We start from the raw sequence: 23,871 nt of genomic DNA, 5'->3' as shown, positions 1-23,871 counted from the left end.
GCCCGGGAGGCAGAAACACAAAGAGCCGCAAAGTCAGTGGGTGGCAGAACAGGAAGGGACCACAATGGGCCCTGGCTGACCGGAGATGTCCCAATTGTTAGCGCCAGCTCGCCGCCTGTTCCCATTGCATTGCGGTGCAGCCCCGCTGGAGCTTGGTTGGAAAGCTGGACAGGAGGGCAGGCGAGTAAGGAGTACCCCAGCCCCCAAGCTGAGGCAGAGCTTCCGTCTCCTTTCAGTCACTCATTCGTTCACCCAACAAACATTCCTTGAGCACCCACAATGCTCTGGGCCCCATGCTAGACCCTGGGAGTGTGCTTTTCCAGCGGAGGTAAGCACCCTTCAGACAAGTCATCCAAGGGAGTCCTTGGTCCCTGATTCTCCCCAGCCAGCCCAGGGGAGCAACCCTCAGCAGGCCCAGCCCGCAGGAAAAGCTGGGTGTGTTCCTTGTTTACCATCTTCTTTGCCCCAAATTGAACTCTTCACACATGTTGATCTTGAAAGAAACAGGAAGCCTAGGAGTGTGCGCAATGTTAATTGTTCCTGCAACAGAAGCTCCAGCTGAGCCCCAAATGCATCTCTTAAAAGCCTCACTCAGGCCCTCGCCTCGGCAGCGGGTCTCTGGGGGCACAAGGGAGGCGGGCAGGAAATCGGGCGCCGGAGTTCGGGACACTGGGTCCTGCAGCTCCAGCTCTGACTGCAGGCGAAGGGGTCACTGGACTCTGAGAACCCCAGGCAGGACCCACGGGGCTGTCTCAGGGGAGGCGGGGAGGGGAGAGGCGAGGGCTCCGCCAATGCCTGGAAAGAAATCTAAGCAACGGAATGTGCACCTTGAGTGCTCAGTGTCACTGAGCCATTTCCGTTGCTCTCAGCAGCTCATGGGCTCCCTGGAGAGCCATGTTCGGTGTTTGCTCACCGACACTGCTGGAAAAGGGCAAGGCAATCTGCTCCAAACCATCTGCCCAGCAGACCCAGGGCAGGCATGCAAGCACACGTGTGCACACATACACACACACACACACACACACACACACACACACACACATACACACACACACCTCCCTTGCCAATCCAAATGAGCTCTAATAGCATGGTCATCTCTCCTGAGGAGTGCTGGCCTTGCCAGCTGCAGGGAGAGGGTGTGGCCTCCAGCCTTGAGGAAGCCAGGCCTGCACGAGGCTGTAGTCCACATGGGCTCAGCGTCTGGAAAGTATTGGTGCAACCGCACCACCTACCATGACCATCCACCACCCAGTGGAGCTCACCCAGCCTCCAACTTCAAACCTTGGGCTGGGGGCTTCAGGTGGGGAAGATCCAACCAATTTCCAGTCCAGGGCCCCTAAGGGGTGGAAGCTGGACATACGGGCACTGTCTAGCTTCCCACAGCCACCTCAGGGTCTGTCTGGGCACATCAGGGCTGGGCGCGGACACAAAGGACTGGCCCAAGAAGCCCAGACCATAGAAAGAGCCAGCTGAAGTCACATGGCACATGGGCAGCAGAGCGGAGCCCAGACCCCGAACTCCCAGCGGCTGCCCTTGGCTCTTCCACGGCCCTCGTCACTCCCATCCCAAACCCTGTGCAAAGCACAGCCAGTGTGAGCCCCCCTTCTTTTCCCTCCCTCCTCTTCACAGGAGGATGAGCACTGTCCCCCAATAACACTTTGGTTCTATAATCAATCAGCCCAAGTTACCAAGCATTGCCTCCCCAATATTCCTCACAACTGAGCTGGGGATGGGCAGATGCATGAAGGAAGAGACTGTTCTGTGTGTGTGTGTGTGTGTGTGTGTGTGTGTGTGTACTGTGTGTGTGTGTGTGTGTGTGTGTGTGTGCAGGGGGTGGGAGGGACTTGACAATGGGCGTGCAGGGGAAGCGGGTGAGAGGGAGGGAGGGAGGAAAGGGCAGAGCAACAGGAAGCCAAGGGCAGCAGCTCTCAGCTCCCATGAGAGCTCCCTGCAATGCCCGGGTCTGAGCTGAGCTTGCTCAGCGGGCTGCTCCTCCCCACTGACCTTGGCCAGGGGTGCCCGCCCCGAGGAAGGGGTGGCCCGCGAGCCAGGGGACTTGCTGTTTCCCCTCAGTGGCTGCCCGGGTCAGCGGGCAGGAGGAAGGCAGAGGCAGAGAAGAAGTTGTAAGACTTCCTGTGAGGTGGCGGGAATGGAGGTTCTCACACCGCCTGGTGTCTGAGGAGGAAGGCCAGCAGGGGCTGAGCACACAGGTCGGGTTGCAAACAGGCAGGAAGTTTTCCTGGAGCAAAACCCATCAAAACAGAATTCTTTCGCCGGGTAATATTTTCCTCCCTGCCCCTGTCACTCGCACTCAAACAGGTCTGTTGTTGTTTTCATAATCCGGGAGAGGAAATCAAGCCCCTTTCAGCGGAGACCTCAGGCGCCAAACCAAACCGCGCGGCAGATCCTCCCAGCTGGCTTCCCGTCGATGGAAAGTTTGGGGAAGAGGTTCGCTCCACACTCCCTTGTGCTCCTGCTTGCAAAGCCCCCGGCCATGTGTGTTCCCAAAGCAACAAAGCAGAATGGGGAAGGAGCAGTGGTCTCTCGTCCCGGATATGTGTGGTGAGTGCGGTGACAACTAGCATTTACCTAGCGTGGGTCCGGCACTTCACACACGTGACCAAATTCACTCTTCACAACCACCGTCTGAAATACGGTTGGTCTCCCACATCCACACATAAGGAAACGGGCCCAGAGTGGTGAAGTAACTCGCCCAAGGTCACACAGGGAGTGAGGGGCAGGGGCCAAGATCTGAACACAGATCCAAGTCTAGAGCTCTTCCCCGCTTCACCCCATAGCCTCCCTAAGCATCTCTGGAACAGAAAACCTCCAGCAAAAGCCGGGGTACACAGGGAGGCTTGCCAGTCTCGAATGGAGCGCCAGTGTGGGCGAGCCCTCCCGCCCAGGGGCAGGACCTCACCACACATGCCGGGCCCCTCTGACAGCTGGCAGCTCAGTACCACAGGGGCTGGACCCAACCTGAGCGGCCAGGCTGCCCGGAGAGGCGGCCCTGGGGCACGTGGGGAGAGGGCCTGGGGCAGGCAATGGTACACTTGAAACTTATATAACCTTATATAACTTATATAAACTTATATAACACTCACCTTCCTGCAGCTTCACACTCTGGAGGTAGAGGGGGTTCCTCAGGACATTGCAGCGGCCTGGCTCGTCCTCCTTGGTGAAGAGCAGCAGGTCCGAATAGGCAAACAGTGTCACCTGCGTCAGGTGAGAGCAAACAGAGCGGGCTCTTCAGCCGGCCCACAGGCCAGGAGCCGCGACCTCCCTGAAGGCCCGGGGGAGGAGTCCTGGTCTTCTTAGGCAGAGCCGGGAGCAGATTCAACGTGGCCTTGGCCAAGGGCAGAGGCCTGACCTGCAGTCAAGACCACCCCTTTGCCCTACCGTTTGCTACAGCTCCACTCCTCACAGTAGGAAAACATAGAATAAAAGAGCCCAGCTTCACCGTCTCTGGCAGATGGCCCCCCGCAAGCCTCGCCACAGCCTGATACTGCACAGGCCCCCGGCTCTGTCCACGAGCCCCTGGAACCTCCAGCCCTTGGCTCAGAGCTGTCCTGGAGCTGCAGGATGTCCCGCACCTGCTTGTATTCTCCTCTAAACATCTGGCAGAGAGAGCACTGGACTTGAACTCAGCAGTCAGGAGGCTCCCTCCCCTAAGAAGCCATGAAAACTTGGTTAAGTCTCCTGCGTTTTCTCATCTGCACACACAGGGGAGAGCTCCTGCCCGGCTCCCTCGCAAGCTCTGAGAAGACGATGAACTGAAGCACGGTGCAACGTGAGGTGCTATTACCAAATTCCTCGCAGTCATTTTAACCGCAGTTAAACGCAATCAGTTTAAGAAGAAATCAGTTACGTATACTCCAATACAGACATGCGCATGACTTTTATCTCTTTCGTGCACTAGCTGCTCCAAAAATAACGGAGAAGGCTATTTTTAGACATTCTAGGTAAACTAACAGGCATGCTCAGCATATTTTTGTGCTGCGAAAGTCCACTTGATCCTCTAATGCCACAAAAGATTGCGCTGCTCTTTGTTGTGTAAACCCTGCGGTGGCCTCTGGTCAAGAGCAATAATTTCCAATTTTAGATCGCTCAGAGAAAACAGATCATGGTTAATTATGTGAACTTCCCTTGGAGGTGTCAAAATCTGACGCTTCATCTCCGCTGAAGGAAGAAGCGTCTGCCAGCAGGGCCTGCCGTGTGCTACGAAGGGCCACAGTGAGTGTGTGTGCTGGATTGTCATGGAAATTTAAGAAGTCAACAGGTGGACATTTAGCTATCGGACCGTAAAGACGACATAACAACTGTACCTCTGAGACTACCCTTCAGAAACATTTACAAGGCTATACAGTATGACCCATAAGGATGTTCTCAGCAATATTTTTGTAATGAGAAAAGGATATAAACTGAGGTTGAAGAAGGTGAAGGGAGTCTAGGGTGACAGGAGACTAGACTTTGAGTGGTGAGCACGCAATGCAACATACAGAGCATGTGTCATATAATGGTACACTTGAAACTTATATAACCTTATAGCCAATGTCACACCAATACATTTAATTTCTTAAAAAAGCACATAAACTACTGTAGTGGTGATGACGTAAAAACAAAGAATAAAATAAATAAGAGAAGGGTAAAAAAAAAAAAAAGAAAGAAAGAAAAAAAAGAGACAGAGAAAGAGTGTAAGTGCCCATCAAGAGAAGCTGGATAGCCGAAACCGGTTTGGCTCAGTGGATAGAGCGTCGGTCTGTGGACTGAAAGGTCCCAGGTTCGATTCCGGTTAAGGGCATGTACATTGGTTGCAGGCACATCCCCGGTAGGGGGTGTGCAAGAGGCAGTTGGTCGGTGTTTCTCTCTCATCGGCGTTTCTAACTCTATCTCTCTCCCTTCTTCTCTGTAAAAAATCAATAAAAATATATTTTAAAAAAAAAAAGAGAAGCTGGATAAAATAAATTATATTACCTTCATAAGGTAGAATTTTATGCAACAACTAAAAGGATAATGTAGAGCTGTGCAGACAGAAGCTGAAATCTGTCAAAATAGTGCCATGTGTAAAAATACCAAGAGGATAATCCAATTTGGTGAAACGAAACTCTAAATCAGTCTATATTGAACATTTTTTTGAATGTCTAACAGGCCACAATTTTCACTCTGGAGAGTGGATTTTTACTTCATACATTTCTGCTTAGCTTGCATTGTTGTGCAATGAAAACCGGTTATTTTTATAATTTAAAAAAAATATGTAAATATTTTTCAAAGAGTCACTTGGCTTCCTGAGCATAGCAGAAGCACAGGGGTCTGAGTGAATCTGGGCCTCAGAGGCCACAGAGGGCATCCTCGGGGGCTCTGGCTGCTGTAATGGAACCAAACATTAGGGTCCTGGAATCATGAGCTGGGAGGGGTCCTGGCGGTGATGCTGTCTAACCCCCTTCCCACCACAGCACTGTCCCAACACAGCCCATCCAAAGCCTCCAGTTGTTAAGCACTTAGATTTCTGCTCCGTGGACCAGCACTTGTCAATAACATCATTGCCCTCAGTTACGGCGATGAGGACCCTGCAGCTCAGGGCAGTTAATAAGTGACACCGCAGGGACCGTGGCCCAGGGCTGGCTGGCCCCGAAGCGCTCACTGTACAGAGAGGCAGCAGTATGCCTCCTGTCGTCCAGCTCCTGAATGTGAAAGAATCCTGGAGCAGATGGAGCAAAGGAGACTGGGGGGAAATGAAATCAAAGGAGGGGGAGAAAATGGTCCAAGAATTCAGAAGGATTAGAGGGGCTCGTTGCCTGAAGAGAGAGCTTCAAAGTCCAAACAGTGAAAAGAAGAAGGTTCTAAAGACCCAACACAGGCCAATGGCCAGGCTCCCCCGCCCACTCAAGGGGAACCTGGTCGTCACCTGCGGACCCACTGGGAAGCTGGCGGGGGAAGGACTGGAGAAGACAGTCTGTTAGGAGCCTATGAGGTAAAAACGGGCCCAGGCCAGAGAGAACTGAGAGAGAGTAACGGCCCGTGGACAAGGTACAAAAGCCCCAGGCTGCTGCCCTGGCCCCGATTCCCAGAGCTGGGAATGTGGTCTAGACAGGAAGTGATTAAGGCATGAACGAAGAATTTCCCCAAAGGTCGGGTCAGGGAAAGGACAGAGCTGGCACACAGCAGAAGGCAGGGCAGAGGAGGAAGCGTGCCAGGGGAGGCAGGTGGGCCCCTCTCCCATCTCACCAGAATCCTGCGGACTCGGCTCCCTCGGAAGCCGCCACGGCCCACAGTGCAGTGATGCCCATCTCCATGGCCCTGTTACCTGCTGCCTACACAGGTGTCTTCCCACATTTGCTCCAGAGACACATCAGTCAAGGGGTGAGGGATTGCTTAGGGAATCATCGCAACTTAGAAGGTCAACTCTCCCAACGAGCCTAACCCAGCCTCCTCCAGGAATCTGGTCTAGGGGCAGGGTTTGCAGAGAGAACCTTGGCGCCTTCGTTAATGGTAAACTCGGTGAGTCAGTGTGCAAATGAGGGTGTGTCTGTGTTGGACCCTGTGGTACTCCTGGAAGCTCTAGCACAGGCCTGGCTGCCCTGTAGCCACTCAGGACCTATTGTCTGAAGGTATAAATCAGATTACTCCATTATGCTGATTTGATCTCACGGCACGTTAATGGAGTCTGTGACTTCCGGGAGTGGTGTGAGGAGGGCAGTTCAGGGTGTGGGTCTGGGTCAGCGCACAGACATGAGCAAACTGGAGCATGCTCAGAGCAGAGGTGGGACCAATAAGCAAGGGGGAATATCCGAGAATTAAAGATTCCTGTTGAGCCTAAGGGAGAGATTTCTACAATTTAGCATTCTCCATGAAAAAACAACAACAAACAAACAAATAAAATACACACACACACACAATGTTTGCAGGGACCACCTTTGCAGACTCAACAACTGGCTAGAAAACCAGCTGGACGTTGCAGGGAAGCGATCAGAAAGATGACTCCTGAGGACTAACCAGCATTGCGATTCTACAAAGTTACTCAAGCCCCCCTTGGACTGGCTTATATTTGGGGCCTGAATAACAGGTGCCAAGTAGCACACATTTGCTTCCTAGCATAATTCAAGAAAAACAAATACATTCATTTTACTTGTCTCCAAGTTGCCTCTTTCAATCTTCCAAAGGGAGCCTTCTTGGTTCTAAAGCTCCAAAGATCCACTAGCAAAGAACTTTGGAACAGACTGTAACCAGGCTATGACTTCAGCTTGTGTTTGCTAGTTTGTTTCTAAACAAACAAGCCAGAGGCAGCACAGGATTGTGGGAATCACTGCCGAGCCAGAGATCTGAGTGCTGAACCTGGCTCCATCCCGCATAGCCTTAAGATACAATGAATCTCACTGGAGCCTCAGTTTCCTCATCGATGGGGGGCGGGGGGGGGGAGGGACAAGGTGCCTCTCCTGGGGTGCTATTAGAATTAACTGAGATTTGGTGTGTGGAATGCACGCACAGTGAGGGTAACATAAGTGCTCAGTGTTTGCTGACTTCATGGTCCGTGGACAAACACAAGAGCAAATTTAGGCCCATAAATGTACTTCAGGGCAGCTGCCACTTCTGAGTGTCTTCTTGGAAATCTTAGGAGCTTGTAGTCCCACCTCACTGTCTGACCCTGGCCACCTGACCCAGCTCCCCCACACCCTTCTTCACCAAGCACAGCTCCAGGTGACTTATTCCTAAAATTCAAATCCCGCGCAATACTAGTAGATGAGGCTTTCCTCCTTGAAGTTCCTTAAGAAGAGGTCTAGAAAGGCAGTGCGTAATGTCTGTGCGGCAGAAATAAGCTTGCAGTCTCCCCAGGGAGCGCTTTGGAAAGCGATGATGCTCATTTGGAGTATATGAGCTATAGTCTGCTTGTTAAAGAAAACACACACACACACACACACCCCACACACACACACACAAAAGCAACCTCCTGCTTTAGCCACGATTACACATAATGTCCCAGAATGCTGGCTGAAAGGGCCCTTAGACAAAACTGCCTCAAACTCACACCCCACCACTGCTGAGATGAGAAGGCCGAGGGAGAGGTCCAGCAGCAGGACAGGAGCTGGCTATACGCTTCCCGCCTCCAGCGTTCCTGATCTTTCCACACTACCCCAAGCTGTCACTCAACCCAGCCAGCCATGCTGCCCGTGCTGAGCCAGGGCCTGATCTGCAGCAAGCCCCTTGCCCTTTCTTCAGGGCTCCGACCTCTGTGCCCCGGAAGGTTTAAGCTCACAGGACTCAGCTGGAACCTGGCCAGCTCTGGGAATTGTGTGTGTGAGTGATCAACAGGGGCCAGCTCCCACGAAGGGCGGCAGGATCTCCATCTGCCGGAAACTCACCATTGTCTCGCTAATAGAAAGATGTAAAAGGCTGGTCCACCTTGAAGCTCTGAAAGGTCAGAGCCAACCACTCCCTATCTAATTGAGACAAAGGTAACTGAGGCAACTTCCCCATCAAATAACCATATAAATCCTTACTGATATGATAACCCAATTATTACCTGCCTAAGGGCTATGGGTGTATTCCAAACCTGCTTAAGGGTAATGGGTGTATCCTATAGTCTCAATAAAAGGGATAGCCAGGGGTAGTCCTCCCACTAGCAGTGGGCTCCCGCCTGGTCCCCCATATCACCAAATTAAATTTCTTCTAGTCTCTTTCATTTGTGTGCGGCCCTTCTCCAGAACCCGAACCCTGAACCACTCGGGACGTGAAAGGGGTTCCCACATCCATCCCCAAGCCTCTACTGGTAGAGCTAAAGCCCAGGAGAAATGTCAGACTTATCCCTTAGGAGAGGATTTGGGGTTTGGGTTAATACAGACCCACAAAACCTGCGTAACTGATGCTCCTCTAAAAATTCTCTGTGGCTGACAGCTTTCATCTTCTCACCCACAAAGCCACTCATCACCCCTGGGGGAATGGCCTCCTCTTCTGTTCCTTAGAGGAATTTAGGACAAACAACGGGGTGTCTGCAGGGGCTGGGAAAACTTTCTAACCATCAAAGGTGGACTAAGCAGCTTTGAGAGGCAGTGAGCTCCTTATTGCTGGAAATGCACCAGAAAAAGTTGGGTCACTGTCTGGTAAGGAGGGCGTGGAGGGGGGATGGAAGACTTCTCAGGTATTTTCTATCCTGAGATGGTACAATTCTAAGGAAGACGGAAAAGTCGGGGGCCTGGAGAAAGGCCCGGGAGGCCCCCCAAGGCACCCCACCTGGGGACGGCGCGTGTGGGCCTTACCTCGGCAGCCTTGTTCCTCCCCTCGTACAGCAGCAGCTCCTCCGACAACAGGAGCGTCCGGGCGGGGTTACAGAGATCTAAAGGCTGAAGACAGAGTGGGGGCGAGGGGGTCACAGCTCGACAAAGCCAGACACGGAAAAGTCTGCCAGCCCGGCCCGCTCCCTGAGAACCCACACGCCCCCTCATACGCAGATGGAAACAGAAAGGCAAATGCGCTGGTGCTGGGCGGAACTGGAGCTGCCACCTTCACCACCAGCCCTCACCGCGAAAGCTGCACTCTCTGGCAGGAAGTCCAACCGCATATTGTAGTCCTCCCCGCCCCCCGCCCCCCCGCCCCCCCTCCTCCACTGCACTGGGCTCCTGGGACTTCCCAGGCCCCACGCTCCCCCATCTGTCCTGCTCATGCCTCACGGGATGGTCCCTGCTGCTAGGCCCGGGCTCTCAGGATACCAAACTGGACCCGATTTGGTCACTTGAGTCCCTTCAAAGCCCAGGCCAGCCCCTGCTCTACATTCGTGACACACTGAAGTGCACTGACTTCTTCTCGGCCATCAGTTCCCAGGAACCGTTTCTCACCCAAACCTCTTACCCAACCCCATCACCCCACCTCCATCCCTGCCCAGCTCGGGGAGAGATCCCTAAGCTCTGGACCAGCCTGTAGGACTTATCCTCATGAATGCATATTTATAACACGGCTTCCAGGCACCTGACACCAAGCAAGGTGCTGGAGGAAAGAGAATGAGGCCAACGTCAACTGCACTCAGCAACCTGGATGGATCTTACAAATCTGTGAAGCAAAGGAAGCAGAGTCCCCCCCCAAAAAAAATGCATGTGATATGGTTTCATTCAATGACATTCAAAAAGAGGCCAAATCAAATTTGTTATTTAGGAAAGCACGCATAGATGGTAAAACTAAAGAGAAGCAAGGAAACGATTGTCGTAACATGGGGCTAGAGGGTATGTCTGCCGGGAAGGCGGGCATCCTGATCAAGGAGAGATCCAGTGGCCTCTGGAGTGGCGGCAAAGGTGGGTTCCTTCATCTCAGCGCATATCTGCTTTAGAATTATTTGTTCAACTGGGCGTGTATGTGTTGTGCCACTGTTTGGTATATGTATTTTATAACGTTAAAATGTTCACAACTTCTTAAAAACTCGTCTTAGTTCTTTTGTAAACATTTAAAAATGAAAAGAAAACATAACCCCTGCCCTGACCGGTTTGGCTCAGTGGATAGAGCGTCAGCCTGCAGACTCAAGGGTCCCAGGTTCAATTCCGGTCAAGGGCATGTATGTACCTTGGTTGTGGGCACATACCCAGTAGGAGAGTGCAAGAGGCAGCTGAATTGATGTTTCTCTCTCATCCATGTTTCTAATTCTCTATCCTTCTCCTTTCCTCTCTGTGAAAAATCAATAAAATATATTTTTAAAAAAACCAAAAAACATAACCCCTGTGAATGCCAAGACCTTTGTGGTTACACCCCAAGAAAGAGAGGAGACCAAGGAAAGGCCAAGGCCGGCCCTCCTGATGGGCGGTCTGTCTGGGAGAGGCATGTCACCTGCCAGGGGTCGGGGTGCCCCACACTGTGTGCCTAAGACCCACTAGATGGTGACAGGACCAGAACTAGAGCCAGATGCCAGGAAGGCCAGAGAAGGAAACGGTGGTAAGAAATGAAGCCCTTGGGACACTGTCACCTCTAAGCTGCTGACAAGAGGACAAACTAATCAAGTCGTTATGGACAGCCATTTGTCCGTCTGTATAAAGGGCCTTTCAGACGTTTATGGCCTGTGACTCAGGCCTTGCATGCCTAGGAATCTCTTCCAAGGAAAACAAGCAGAACAGCAAGTCATGCACAAGGATTTTCCTCACCGGGTTATTTATAAGAAGAAGCAGACATAACATAAGTGTCTGCACAGAGAGCCGGTTAAATAAATAGGGTACGTCCATAGAATACAACAGTGTGCAGCCACTACAAAACACAAGCTACACAAAGGCTCGAAGAGTATTTAATGATGTGGGAAATGTTTGTGCAGTTTTCATTTTTAAAAAGCAACAGGAGGAATCTCAGAGGGAAGGTGGTGGTAGTGGAGGGGAAGGGGAATTAACCAGAGAACTTATATGCATATATGGACACAGATAATAGCACCCATGGACACAGATAATAGGGTGGTGAAGGCCTGGAGGGCAGGGGTGGGTGGGGCGAACCAATAGGGGGGAGAAGGAGGGCAGCTATAATACCTTCAACAATGAAGATGAATTTTTAAATAAATAAATAAATGAGCAACAGGATATAAAATGTACAGTAAGACCTGTTTGGTGGTGGTGGTGTTTTTTCCCCCCGCCAATGTGTATATGTACACAGCAAGGACACCTAAATGCTCACACTGGTTATGTCTCAGGGGTGAAATAAAGGTGTGGAAACGGGGAGGAAGTGAGGGAATAAGAGGGGAAAGGAAGAGAAGCGAGATTTAAGTGGATCTCAGGCCACCTGCTGCTACTGGCCAGACATGTTTGCTTAGGCTGAGGAGACCAGACAAGATGTCAGACCTCAAGGTCTGGACATTCCCAAACAATGAACCACTGGATGGGGCGCAAGCAGAAGCCTCAGCACACCAAGCCCTGTGCCCGCACAAGTGGTTGGAATGTGCCTGGCCCCAGAAAAAGGGGGAGTTGGGGGGAAGCAAGGAGGGGACCCCCTTGTTTGCCCCACCCCATCCCAACTCTCCTGTCCTCCCTCTTGCTTCGAGACCTGTGCTCCCTCCGTATCACCCCCAGAATCCTGAGCACCTGAAGCGATTTGTCTTTCCCTAAAAGGGGAGACGAGGCACCATCCCCGAGTCCTGGGGTCAAGGACCCTCCTCTTTCTCACCTCCCCCCAAGGGAGTGCTTGTGACCAGCTGCCAGCTCACCTGAACAAAGATGGGGAACACCAGAACCTTGGGAGCCAGAGTGACGTAGGTGCCATAGCTTGAGTGTGGGGTGTGTGGCCTCATGACTGAGCAGTTCTGGTAGTTCCCGTGGCCCTTCATGGTCTGCACCGTCTTCATCAGCCGAGACTTCTTCCCCAGGCCCGTGTAGGACTTCCCTTTGCTGGGGCTCCCTGATTCTGTAGGACAGAGACAGGGGGCCGTGAGGCACTTCCATTAGCCCTGCAAAGGCATCCCCTCTGCAGAAATTGGGAACGGACTCGGTCCACAGCCATCTGCTGCGAGCATCTGCTCCGTGCAAGGTGCTGAGACTATAGGGAGGCCTCCAAAGGGCCTTGAGGAGTTCCCTGGCCATCGAGGAGAGATACTGACACATAAATAAGCACTCCCACGGTGAGCACAGAGCTGGGAACCATGCATTGTGACAAGGGTGCAGACCCCATCTGGTGACCCAGGGCCCACATCAGACCTATTGGTTTGGCCTCGTACTTATTAACATCAGGAAATCGCTCCTATTGGAAAAATCAGATCTGACCTCACCAGGCCCACCGTCCCATGCAGAACCATCACTTGAGGCACAGTGGTGAGCGCCCAGGTGGCAGAGCACCTGCTCTCCGCTTTCCACCATCCCCACCACCCCCTGCACACACCCAGCTCAGCGCACCCAGTGCACCGCCTCCCAGGTCCCAGGGGCAGAGGGTCTAGAGACCCAGTCTCTGCGGCGGCGGCAGAGTCAGTGGGCTTGCCCGGGATGCATGGAGAGGCAGCCTCTATCAGTCAGGGGAGCTGGGGTGGCCGGGCTCCCATAAGCTGGTCTAGAACGAGGAGTGGCACCTGCTGCCCCAGTTCTCAGGGAAGAGCACCCTCGGCTTACTGGCTTGGTGACCTCCGGCAGCTCACTCCCCCCTCAGAGTCTTGGTTGCCTCAATGCTAACAACAGTACCAAGCTCACTGGGTCGCTGCGAAGATTAAGTGAGATGGTCCAAGGAAAGGCCCCGGAACCGTGTCTGGGACCTCTAGGTGTGCCAGGAAAGCTGCTGACTTGGGGTTCTTGTGGCTGTGATTCCTCCGCACGGAAAAGCAGGTTAACCAGGTGCCTCGGGGACGCTGGGAATCCTGGGCTTTGTCACAGGCAGGAGGTCCTCCCCGCTGGGCCACCAACTCACAAGTTATTTTAATCAGAAAAAGGGGAGAACAAGGAAGGGCATGGGGAGGGGGTCAGGGAGTGGGGGAGAGACACTGCCAGGAAAGAGAGCAGGAGACTGCAGGGGGTTCCTCTTTAAAAAGACAGCGCTGGGCACACACCCTCAGCCTGAGCAGCGGTGGCCCACCGGCCTTTATCATGTCCCTCCAATGGGCAGAGGAGTGAGACACCGAGTTCCTAAAACGGCAGGGATTCTAGGACGCAAGTGGGCAGGAGGCAAACCCTGGAGCATTCAGGCTCCATGCAGCCCTGGCCCCTCCAAGGGTTTCTGCTGCCAGCTGGGCACCTGACCAGTCTTCCCTGACCTGCATGTCCCGGGGTCAAGGTCTCCTCCCACCACCCCCAGTCTTGGAAGCCAGAGCAGTCAACAGGTGGCCTGACCCCGCTTCATCGCGGGGAAGCTTCCCACCAACGTGAGACCCACGGCCTCAGAGGAAAAACTCAGCTCAGAAGGTTTCGCACTTGCTTCCTACGCCCCCGCCCACCCACACCCCTGCTCCCAGCGAGGTGAGAAAAACAAGTCGACACCTCCCCCGCAAGTGACCACCTACCCCTGCTGTTTCTTGGGGCAGCACTCAAACCATCATCACTTAAACCACTTCCTGACGCTTCGGGGACGTGCTTAGAGTAGAAAGAGCCTGAGTCCAGGACAGCGGTGGGGGTGGAGGGTATAGACATCTGCCCCAGGCCGGGTTCCAGCTGCAAGGTCCTGGCCCCTTTGCTGGAAGAACCCATCCTGAACTAGACTTACCAGGGGATCACTTGGTTAAGTTATGTCAATGTCTAACCACGGCAGGGTACACCTGAAACCAATGTACTTGTGAGTGTCAACTGCAATTGAACAAAAATAAAACTTAAAAGAGGACCCATCCTGTGTCTCTCAGGACTGCAGTTGGACAAGACACCTGAACATGAGCACGGGCTTCCCCAGAACCCCCTCTCTGAGGTACCTTCCCCCTGTGAACCAGAGTTACCCCCACTGCAAAGTGGGGCTTGTAAGGGCCACTGCCTTGCCTGTCCCAGGGCCGGTGTGGGGCACACAGGAGAGGCCTGATGGGGAAGGACTTGCTGAGTGGTACCGAACGTGAGTGCACAAGGGGCTATTACAAACCCCAAACTGACAGATAAGCCACCCGACAGAAGTCTCCAGCAGGCGCCTAGGGGGCCTGAAGGAATGCCCCGCCAGTTCCAGCACCGAGACTGACAGCTCAGGCTTCCTGAGAGAAGGAACTGATTTTGAGCCCCTCTTGTCCCTCCTTGGCCCTTAAGAAATAGGGCCAGGGTGTGAAGGCCAAAGAAGAATCATTCAAACAGCAGAAACATGTGCACTTCAAAGACAACGACCCTCTGGGTAGCACCTCTCCGTATACAGGCTACTGCCCACAACCACTACCTTCTTTAACTCCCCCACAACCCCCGTTTTATTAGATAAAGAAACGGAGGCTCAGTGAGGGCCCATGAGCTGATCCAAGTCACACAGCTAGAACTCCAATTTGAGACCATCAGCTCCAAATTCCACGCCTCCCTTCCATGCAGACCTGACCGTGCTGCCTACAGCACCTAACAGATAGTGGTTGCTTTCGTAAAAATTGGATGAATCTCAACTGAGTGCCCGAGTCCTATACACCATCTCTTAGACAAGATCCCGCCTTCTTCCTCCTTGGGCAGCCTCCAATGCAGAAGGACGCTGGGGTTCGGGGTGGGAGAAAATGCACTCGAGGACACAGAGCCTGCATCAGCATGCGGGGGCTTCTTGATCCTGCTGGGAAGGCCTCCAACCTCAGAGGAGGAGGCTGGGCCCGGCCTCCCGGCTGACTTCACAATCTCTCAAGGGCTCGGAGGGCACAGCGGCAGAGGACCAACTCACCTTCGGGGATGGCATCCTCCTGGTACACAGGCCGCAGCAGCTGCAAGGCAAAGACAGGAGAACCACCTCAGCCCCAGGAAGCCGGCAGGCTGCTCCCGCCAGCCTGGGGATGGGAAGCCAACACCTCGGGGCACTAGGGAAAACAGCAGTCCTGCTACCAAGCGGAGAGGGGGCTGGGAAACAAAACCCAGAGACCTCCAGAATATTCGAGTGGAACAGGCTATAGCTGTCAGCAAGTCTAGTCCCTTGGCCAAGTCCCCACTTTCCTTGAGGGCAGCTTGTTCCAAAAAACGTTCCATGGAACACTGGCATGGAGCGATCTAACCACCCCGCCACAGGGTGCACCCTCAGGGGAGTCTGGGAAATGCTGAGGGAAACAAGGTTAAACCCCCGTCTCCAGTGCACAGGGTGACCCGAGCAGGCTCCCATGGGCTAGTGTGCGTGGGGATATTGTTCAAACGTGTGTGACTTCAGAACACTTTTCCCCAAAAAAATATCTCATGGGGGCAATGTTTTGGGGCGCACACTCCCTCATCCCACCCTGCCGTCATGTACTGTCTGCTCTCACACCTTCTGTGCCTGAGAACTCACCACCCACCGCCCCCAGCAGCCCATCCCATGGTGGAGCCCTCCCTTCTGAGCAGCAACCTTCTCCCCTGTGAGACCCCCTGGTTCTGTGTCTGCGCCCTGAGGCCACAAAGACCCGCCTGCTCTCTGCACCCAGGACAGCCCTGCAGCAGCGGAACTCACACACTCCCACCCCCTTGCAGGCTCCTCCCCCCCGCACCATTGTGAGTCCTTCCCTGGCCTCACCCAGGGACCCATGCCCTTCGCCCTTCCCCGAACCAGCTGTCCATACCTGGCTCCCAGGGTTCAGCGGGGCCAGGATGATGTAGTTGGGGTCGGTGGGGGCAGTGGCCCGGGACAGCGCCGGCAGGGTATGCTGGCCCCCGCGCTTGGCCACCTCGGTGTAGCGCTCCCAGCCTCCGAGCAGCAGCCCATCCGAGCTGTCACATACCAGGTGGCAGCTGTGACGCTGCTCAGGCCGAGCCTGGGCCCCGTGGGTGCAGTTCTTCTCCCGCTTGTTGGGGGGCAGCAGGAGGTCGTGCGCTGACTTGCAGGACGCCCGCCTCAGGACCCCGCCATCCGGTCCTGGCTTGACTTGGGGCACCAGGCGCCACACGAGCAGGATGATCTCACTGGGGCAGCTTCTGGAAAGGGGGGAGGGGGGGTGCGGGGGGGTCACAGAGAGAAGCTGAGTCTGGGGGAGAGACCAAAGCAGGCTGGGGCAAGGGCCTGCAGGGGCAGAAAGGAAGAGCAGGGAGGGGGAGAAGCCCCTAACATCAGGGCAGGAAGGGGATAAGAGACCACGTTAAAACAGATGGCACAGGGCACCCCCTAGGGCTGCTCTAATGGGCTGGCGGAGGCTGAGAAGGATGCTGAGGCCTAGGCCAGGTTAAAAACGAAAGGACCAAATTCAATTGGTGACATGGAGCTTCATGTCACCAAAACATAAGCCAGGAGGAGCAAGCGAACACCTGTGTGCGTCCATCCACCCAGTCATTTTAGAAGCAGACCAGCGGTGGGCCATGCGGGTTCTATCCCAGCCGGCCAAAATGTAGAGGGCCCAGCCGAAACCGGTTTGGCTCAGTGGATAGAGCGTCGGCCTGTGGACTGAAAGGTCCCAGGTTCGATTCCAGTCAAGGGCACATCCCCAGTAGAGGGTGTGCAGGAGGCAGCTGATCGGTGTTTCTAACTCTCTATCCCTCTCTCTTCCTCTCTGTAAAAAAATCAATGAAATATTGTTTTTTAAATGTAGAGGGCCCAAATATTGTCAAGAGTATTTTTTTTTTTAATTGGGCAATTGACACATTTGCAACATCTACACTCCCGTTAAAAACCACGGGCTTGGCTGTGAGGTGGCAGAGATAATGAGCTCCAGTAGGAAGCCACCCCCCGGAACCAGAGGGCTGGTTTGAGAGCTCCGGCCCTGCTGTTTGCTCTGAGCCCAAACCGCCCATCTGCAGGCTGAGAAACGGACTCCCTGAGGGGCAGAGCGAATTGCTGACCGCTGGGCGAAGGAGGGAAGGGTGAGGCCCCGTGCCAGGGCTGGGGAGGGGAGGCCTGCCACCAGCGGGGCCTCAGGCAGCCCCCGGCCCCTCTCACCGGATCTCGTGGGCCAGCTCCACGCATTTCCAATGCTCCACGGGCCTCTCGTTCAGCTGTAGCACGGTGTCCAGCTGCTGCAGCCCCGCCCTGTCTGCCGGGCCCCCTGCAAGGACAAAGAAAGGACACTACAGGGCTCCTCAAGCCCACAACCCGCTGGAAGGCCCTGGGGTCCTCTGCTTCCCCAGGGACCCAGGATAAGGACTGCTGCTCCGTTTCTTTTTATTTTATTTTATTTCTTTATTGATTATGGTGTCACATAATTGTCCTCATCCCCCCATTCCCATCCTAATCCCCTCCCCAGCGATCAGACTGTCGGGCCTCAGAGGGAAGGTAGGGGAGGGGAGGGGCAAAGGGGAGATATCAACCAAAGGACTTGTGTGCTTGCATATAAGCCTAACCAGAGGTCATGGACAACAGGGGGTGGGAAAACAAGCCAGAGGAAAATCATTTGGGGGGGGGGAGAGGGGGGGGATGAAAAGGGATCCAAAGTCAAATTCTGTTTCTTCATCTGAGAAATGAGGGGCCAACCTTGGTGGCTGCCAGGGACCTTAGACCCCCTGGAAGTGGACGTGGAGTGGGCCCTGGACCCTCACCTATTCACACTTCTCTGCTGACTATCCTTCTAGCCAGTCCCACCCCACTCCCCAGTGCCTTCCTCCTCCCACTGAGAATCCTTCCTTATTACCAGGCTCACACACTCCCTTCACTCCTTTAGCACCTCAACAAGTGCCAGCCTCGTGCCCGACCCCCTGCAGGCCCGGGGGTCATCCAGTTCACTGAGCAATGGCTTCTCCTCCCGAGATGCTCACTCTGTGATTAGGAGAAACCTTCTCTTTATGAAAAAATAGGAAGGGACTGCCTATGCTTCCGTGCTGATCAGGCTTGGAGTAGGATAAAATACCAGTTCCTAAACAGAGCTCAGCAATGACTCATGTTCCCCAGGCAGCCATTATTGAAAATATAGGTTTAGTTCCTGTTTGAAATGCTTGGGAAGCCAACATGTAAAAAAATCTATTTTCATTTTGATAAAAACACACACCAAAAAAGAGTGGGTATATTTTCATACACCTCCGTTTTATCTGTGGTCACTTAAAAATATTATTCTTTTCATTTTGAAAAACGAGGCCACATGTTGCTCTGCTCTGGGGCTCCCCTTACATTCCGCGGTCTTGCTGGCAGAGCCCACACGCCCGGCGGGAGAATGGGGCTGCGTCACCCAGGACACTCACTTACCCGAGTCCACTGCCTGGACGCGGACCGGAGAGTCACAGCAGATGGTGAAGCCGAAGCCATCCTTTCCCCTCGGGATGGTGATCTAGGACACAGCCCCGCCCAGTTACTCCCAGGAGCCGACCCAAGGTCAGGAAGCCCCCAGGCCCCACCCCAGAGTCACCCTCCTCTCTAACTGGAGCCCGAAAGGAGGCTGGCCAGCCTCTCACCCTCCCTGTATCAGCCCAGGCACCCTGACCACTGGGTTGTGGGCCAAGCAGGCAAGCTGGGAGCTCAGGCCGACGCAGAGGCGGGGATAGAGAGAGCCTTGGAAGGGCAAAGCTCGCCTTCCTCAGCCCAGCTACATGCAGCCCTTCCCCAAAGGCCCCCTGGACCTGCACGTCTGCACGTGGCCTGTGACCCACTGCCTGCTCAGTCCCTCTCTCCTTTCCAGAAATAAAGCCAACCTGCACGCTGCCTTCCCAGAGAACAGGAGGAGGAAGACAGGGACACATGCACTCACACCCTCAAGTCAAAGGTCAGAGGGCAAGTGCCGGGGTTCTTGGGGCAGTCCATCCAATGAGGGCTCCCAGGTGTGGGGGCCGCTGAACCTGAACTGGCCACTGACCTCACTGAGCCTGCCGAGGCCAGGCTGGGCCTTCTGCACTCCGCCCAAAGCCTAATTGGGGGAGCAGGGAAGGGAGAGCACAGTGTGCCCGTGTGCACGGCAGCTCCACAGCCCCTCTTGTCAGAAGGCCCCTGGGAGGGCTGGGCCATGGGGACGCTCTTTACAAGGCAGCTGTTCAGTCTGCTGAGGCACGGAGCATGGGGCCGGGTCTCTGGCTCCCAGAGAGACACGAGGGCACACAGATCTTTCCAACGCAAAGCAGGACATGACAGGCATTGCAGCAAAGCACGGAGGCCAAGCTGGGAGTGGCTCTTTGTGCTTGGCTTCGCGCACCGCAGAACGCAGCAAGTGCGAAGTTAATGAGGACAGCCCAGCAGCATCCCACGGCAGGGGGGAGTTGGGGGAATTGGGGGTGTGCGGGGAGAAGTACAGTCTGCTGACTCAATTCAGTTCAGCCTTGCTGTGCTCTCCCTTCCTGCTCCCCCAATTAGGCTTTGGGCGGAGTGCAGAAGGCCCAGCCTGGCCCACCCCAAAGTGATCCCAAGCTGCTGGGAACAGGTGCATGAAAGCAACAGAAAACGGGCTGCAGGGGGCTCCAAGAGACCCCCTGGAAGTGGACATGCAGTGGGCCCCCTCGAGGCACAGGGCGGGGGTCCCAGGCAGGAAATAGCCAGCTCAGCAAGCCTGGAAAGGCCGGGGCCGCCCGCTAGTCAGAAGAGTCTCTTCAAGGCTAGGGGCCTGGCATTCACCTGCCAGCTGTCCCCGCCACAGTCAGGCATGAGGAAGGGGAGGGCCGGGGGCCCAGGGTGACCAAGGCCCTTGGACGCTGCCAGGAGGCCCCTGAGGCTCTGCTTCCCACCGGCCCTGGGACTGGATTCAAAGCGAGTCTTTAAAACAGGAAATCTGACAGACAAGGGGGTGGGGGAGGGGGCAGGAAAATACCCTGTTCCCATAAGAATTCTGGGAAAACACACAGCTAAGACAGGAAGAGAAAAAAATGGAAAGAAAGAAAGAAAAACAAACGCTGGAGTAAGTGCGGAAAGCCCAGGCCGAGGCCGAGGGACGCTGTCAGGAGCCTGGCGACTCACCCTCAACCCAAACCCAAGCAGAAGCTGGGATTCCAAAGTCCTGCCAGCACTTCCCTAGTCCGACCCCACAAGGGCCACAGTCCCGCTGGCCTCGGTGCAGGCTCTGGACACAGGTCCTAGCCCCGTGGGCATGGTGCTGGCAATGAGGGACTGGCTCCAGAGTGAGGTGACCAGACGTCCCGATTTTGAACAATTTGTCCCGCATCCCGAGGCGTTTTGAAAAAGTCCCCAATTGGGACGCGGGACAAATTGTTCAAAATCGGGACTATGTCCCTCCAAAAGCGGGACATCTGGTCACCTTACTCCAGAGTGGAGTGTGGAGTTGAACTACCGGTGCTCCAGCAAAACAGCCTCCCACATCCACACCCGGGACTCCTCATCCAGGCAGCTCAGTGGACTGGAGCTCCTCTGCCTTCCTGCCCACCAGCCTAAGAGCCAGCCGGGTCCCTGGTCCAACCAACTGGGGGTGGGGAAGGCTGGGAAGAGGAGCGGGTATGAAGAAGCAGAGGGTGGGACCGAGCGAAGGAGACAGAATTGTTCTCTGGCCATCGTGCGCGCGGCCAGAAAAGCCGGGACCCTCACAAACAGCCTGATCCTCACTGCTGCCTGGAGTGGGGTGCAGGGCTGGTGTAATATCTCATGTGAAAGAGAAAGAAAGGGAAGCCTCCAGCTCTCAGTCCCCCTCTCTGACCCCAGGCCCCAGGGTCAGGAGGTGAGGAGAGCAGCCCCCGCCCTGACTCCGGGACCTCGGTGGCAGAGCCATCCTTCCTGGAGCTGGCCCTTGCTCTTTCCTGTCTGGGGCAGAAACTGCCACCACTCCTGGATCTCACCCATCGCCGCACCTCCCTCTGCCCTCCTGCCTGGCTTCTGCACCTCTTCCATGCCTGGCCTTCATCTCCAGCCGCCACCGCTCCTGGAGCATGCCCGGGGCTGTGGCAGGGCCACACAACATTCCCCTGTTCTCCCAGTATCCTCCCTGGGCGTGATCAGCCCTTTCCACCGACGGGGAGACTGAGACTCGGGGAAGAAGAGGGACGTGCTCAAGGGCCACATGGGAAGAAAGGTGGCGCTGGATTTGAACCCAGGACTGACAAAAAGCTGGTGCTTTCAATGCTGCACTGGTTACTAGTGCAGGCTTGTCTTGAACTTGAACCCCAGAGCCCCAGGCCCAGCCCACACTCATGCCTGGCCCCATTGTGACTACAATGTGTCTGTAGTCCCAAGGTGACCAAGGACTTCTTGACTTCCCATTCTGTAGTCCCTCGCAGCCTCACCACTCCACCACCCTGGTGTGGCGGGGGTGGGAGGGCAGGGAGGGGCCATGCAGGGAGGGAGGGCTGAAGGGAGAACCTGTGGGTCTCTGGCTGTGGGGCCGCCATGCAGGCAACCCCTTGGGCATCTCCCTTGGACCTAAGGCTGCCTGCCCAAAGGAGTCAAGTCCCAGGTTTCAATCTGTGCATTAGAGCACACAGAGGGACTTTTCTCTAGTTCACAGTCAGAACCGTTTCTTAGCTCCCCTTCCCAAAATCTGGACATCCCTCGCCTGCACCCTCACTGACCCCATGGCTTTATTTTTTATAAGGAAAAATGTCCATCCCAGTTCCAGAAGAGGCTCAGAGACTAACGGGTCATCCTAAGACTGGAGGCTGAGGCCAGACCCCCGCGGTGAACTTGGGCTCCAGAGCCAGAGGGCTCCGGATCCGCCTCAAGGTATCAGCGGGGAGAAAAATCGTGTGTGCATGTCCATGGGTGAGCACGTACAAGAAAAATCGTACGTGCGCACATAAACACAAACATCCTATCTCACATACAAGCACCCACTGCCACAGGCAGAAACAGTCACACAATCACACACGCGCGCACACACAATGCAGAGCAGGCACTGCTGTCCCGTCGGAAGCAGGGAAAGTTCACAAAAATACAAAGTTAGCAAAAAAAACAACAACAACACAAAACGCAGCTGCTCGGCAACTTAGCCACTTCCATTCTCAGGCTTGGGACACTCCTTGAACAACCACGCTCCCACAATATAAGAAAACACAGAAAATAATAATCTCACGAGGGACACCACCCGGCCACTGGTTAGGACGGCCCCGAGCAGGACCCCATCCGCCCCTAGAGAGAGGGACAGCGGGCAAAGGCTGGGTCTCCGGTCCAGCTCCTGCCTCTGTCCTCCCCCTAAATCAAAACGAACCTGCAAGGCGCAGGAGGGGACAAGGACGGCCATGAGGGGAGAGAAGTCCTGCTAGGCTAAGCCCCCACCCCTGACCCCCAATGACACCCCATGCCGCCCCTGAAAGGGCCGGGCACCCACCTGGCGGTAGCGGCGCTCCGAGCACACCTTGCAGAGCCCGTTGAAGCGGTTCATGGCTGCAGGCCCCGCTCCGCTGCTGCCCCATGAAAACCCGGCTCTCCCCCAGCAGCCGGAGCCCGCACTGCGCCCCGCCAGCCTGGCATGACCGCCCTGGGAAGCCCGCCCCGCAGAAGAATGGCAGGAAATCACCTCTCACCTCCCCAGGCCCTGTCTGTGCTGTGTGCCTCTGCATGATAAGCCCGAAGGCTTCCTGAAACCTCAGAATGACAAGGAAGAGGGAGAGTTTTATATTAAAATTCCTGTCAACTAGTTAGTATTCCCCGGGCCCGGCGGGGAGAGGGCGCCTTTGTTCTGGCTGCGTGCTCCGCCACGGGCCACGTTGTGATCACAAACACCCCGGGTCCTCACAAACACCCCAGGTTCTCACAAACACCCGGACACAGGAGAGGCCGGGCAGAAAGCACGGCCCACTCCACACCAGGGCTGTCTCTCCCCGGGTGCAAATCCCAGGGTCCCCAGCCTACGGAATGGAAGCATGGGTCAGGGGGCTGCACTCTCAGGAGTACCAGCTCACAACAGGGAACATGAAACATTTGGAGTCTGAGGACCTGCCTGCCCCTCAGCCTCTACTTAAAAGCCAGTTTCCTTGTAAGCAGAGTGGGCTGCTTTCCGGTCTGACTGGTCCATAAAGGCAAATTGGGAAGGGTTTCCAATCACCAGATGACCCAGCCTCTTCATTTTATTATTTATTTATTTATTTATTTATTTATTTATTTATTTAAATATATCAATATTTTATTGATTTTTTACAGAGAGGAAGGGAGAGAGCTAGAGAGCTAGAAACGTCGATGAGAGAGAAACATCAACCAGCTGCCTCCTGCACACCCCCCACTGGGGATGTGCCCGCAACCAACGTACATGCCCTTGACCGGAATCGAACCTGGGACCTTTCAGTCGGCAGACTGACGCTCTACCACTGAGCCAAACTGGTTTCGGCTATTTTTTATTTTAAAAAAAATATATTTTATTGATTTTATTACAGAGAGGAAGGTAGAGGGATAGAGAGTTAGAAAATCGATAAGAGAGAAACATCAATCAGCTGCCTCCTGCACACCCCCCACTGGGGATGTGCCCGCAACCAAGGTACATGCCCTTGACAGGAATCGAACCTGGACCTTTCAGTCTGCAGGCCGACACTCTATCCACTTAGCCAAACCGGT

The 23,871-nt window shown here is 54.8% G+C and overlaps 1 protein-coding gene across 6 annotated transcripts in view; it reads right to left on the bottom strand.

Moving 5' to 3' along the window:
- Positions 1-23,871, bottom strand: part of RGS3 (regulator of G protein signaling 3) — a 110,733-nt gene that overhangs the window by 60,414 nt on the left and 26,448 nt on the right. For 2 of the 6 annotated variants that reach the window (XM_084899928.1, XM_084899924.1), the window contains exons 9-15: positions 18,646-18,727; positions 17,410-17,515; positions 16,103-16,454; positions 15,244-15,283; positions 12,155-12,351; positions 9,252-9,335; positions 3,105-3,216 (exon numbers count right to left, since the gene is read on the bottom strand). In XM_084899928.1, coding sequence (XP_084756054.1) covers positions 3,105-3,216; positions 9,252-9,335; positions 12,155-12,351; positions 15,244-15,283; positions 16,103-16,454; positions 17,410-17,515; positions 18,646-18,727 — 973 coding nt within the window. Of the gene's footprint in view, positions 1-3,104; positions 3,217-6,225; positions 6,442-9,251; positions 9,336-12,154; positions 12,352-15,243; positions 15,284-16,102; positions 16,455-17,409; positions 17,516-18,645; positions 18,728-22,651; positions 22,895-23,871 lie in introns of those variants that run through there. The other 4 variants (XM_084899927.1, XM_084899933.1, XM_084899926.1 and 1 more) reach the window with 4 other exon arrangements.

This window comes from Pipistrellus hanaki (genome assembly GCF_964339955.1).
Source record: "Pipistrellus hanaki genome assembly, chromosome: 11".
Taxonomy (NCBI): domain Eukaryota; kingdom Metazoa; phylum Chordata; class Mammalia; order Chiroptera; family Vespertilionidae; genus Pipistrellus; species Pipistrellus hanaki.
Note: the sequence above shows the minus strand (reverse complement) of the source record. Positions and strands in the feature narration are given on the sequence as shown.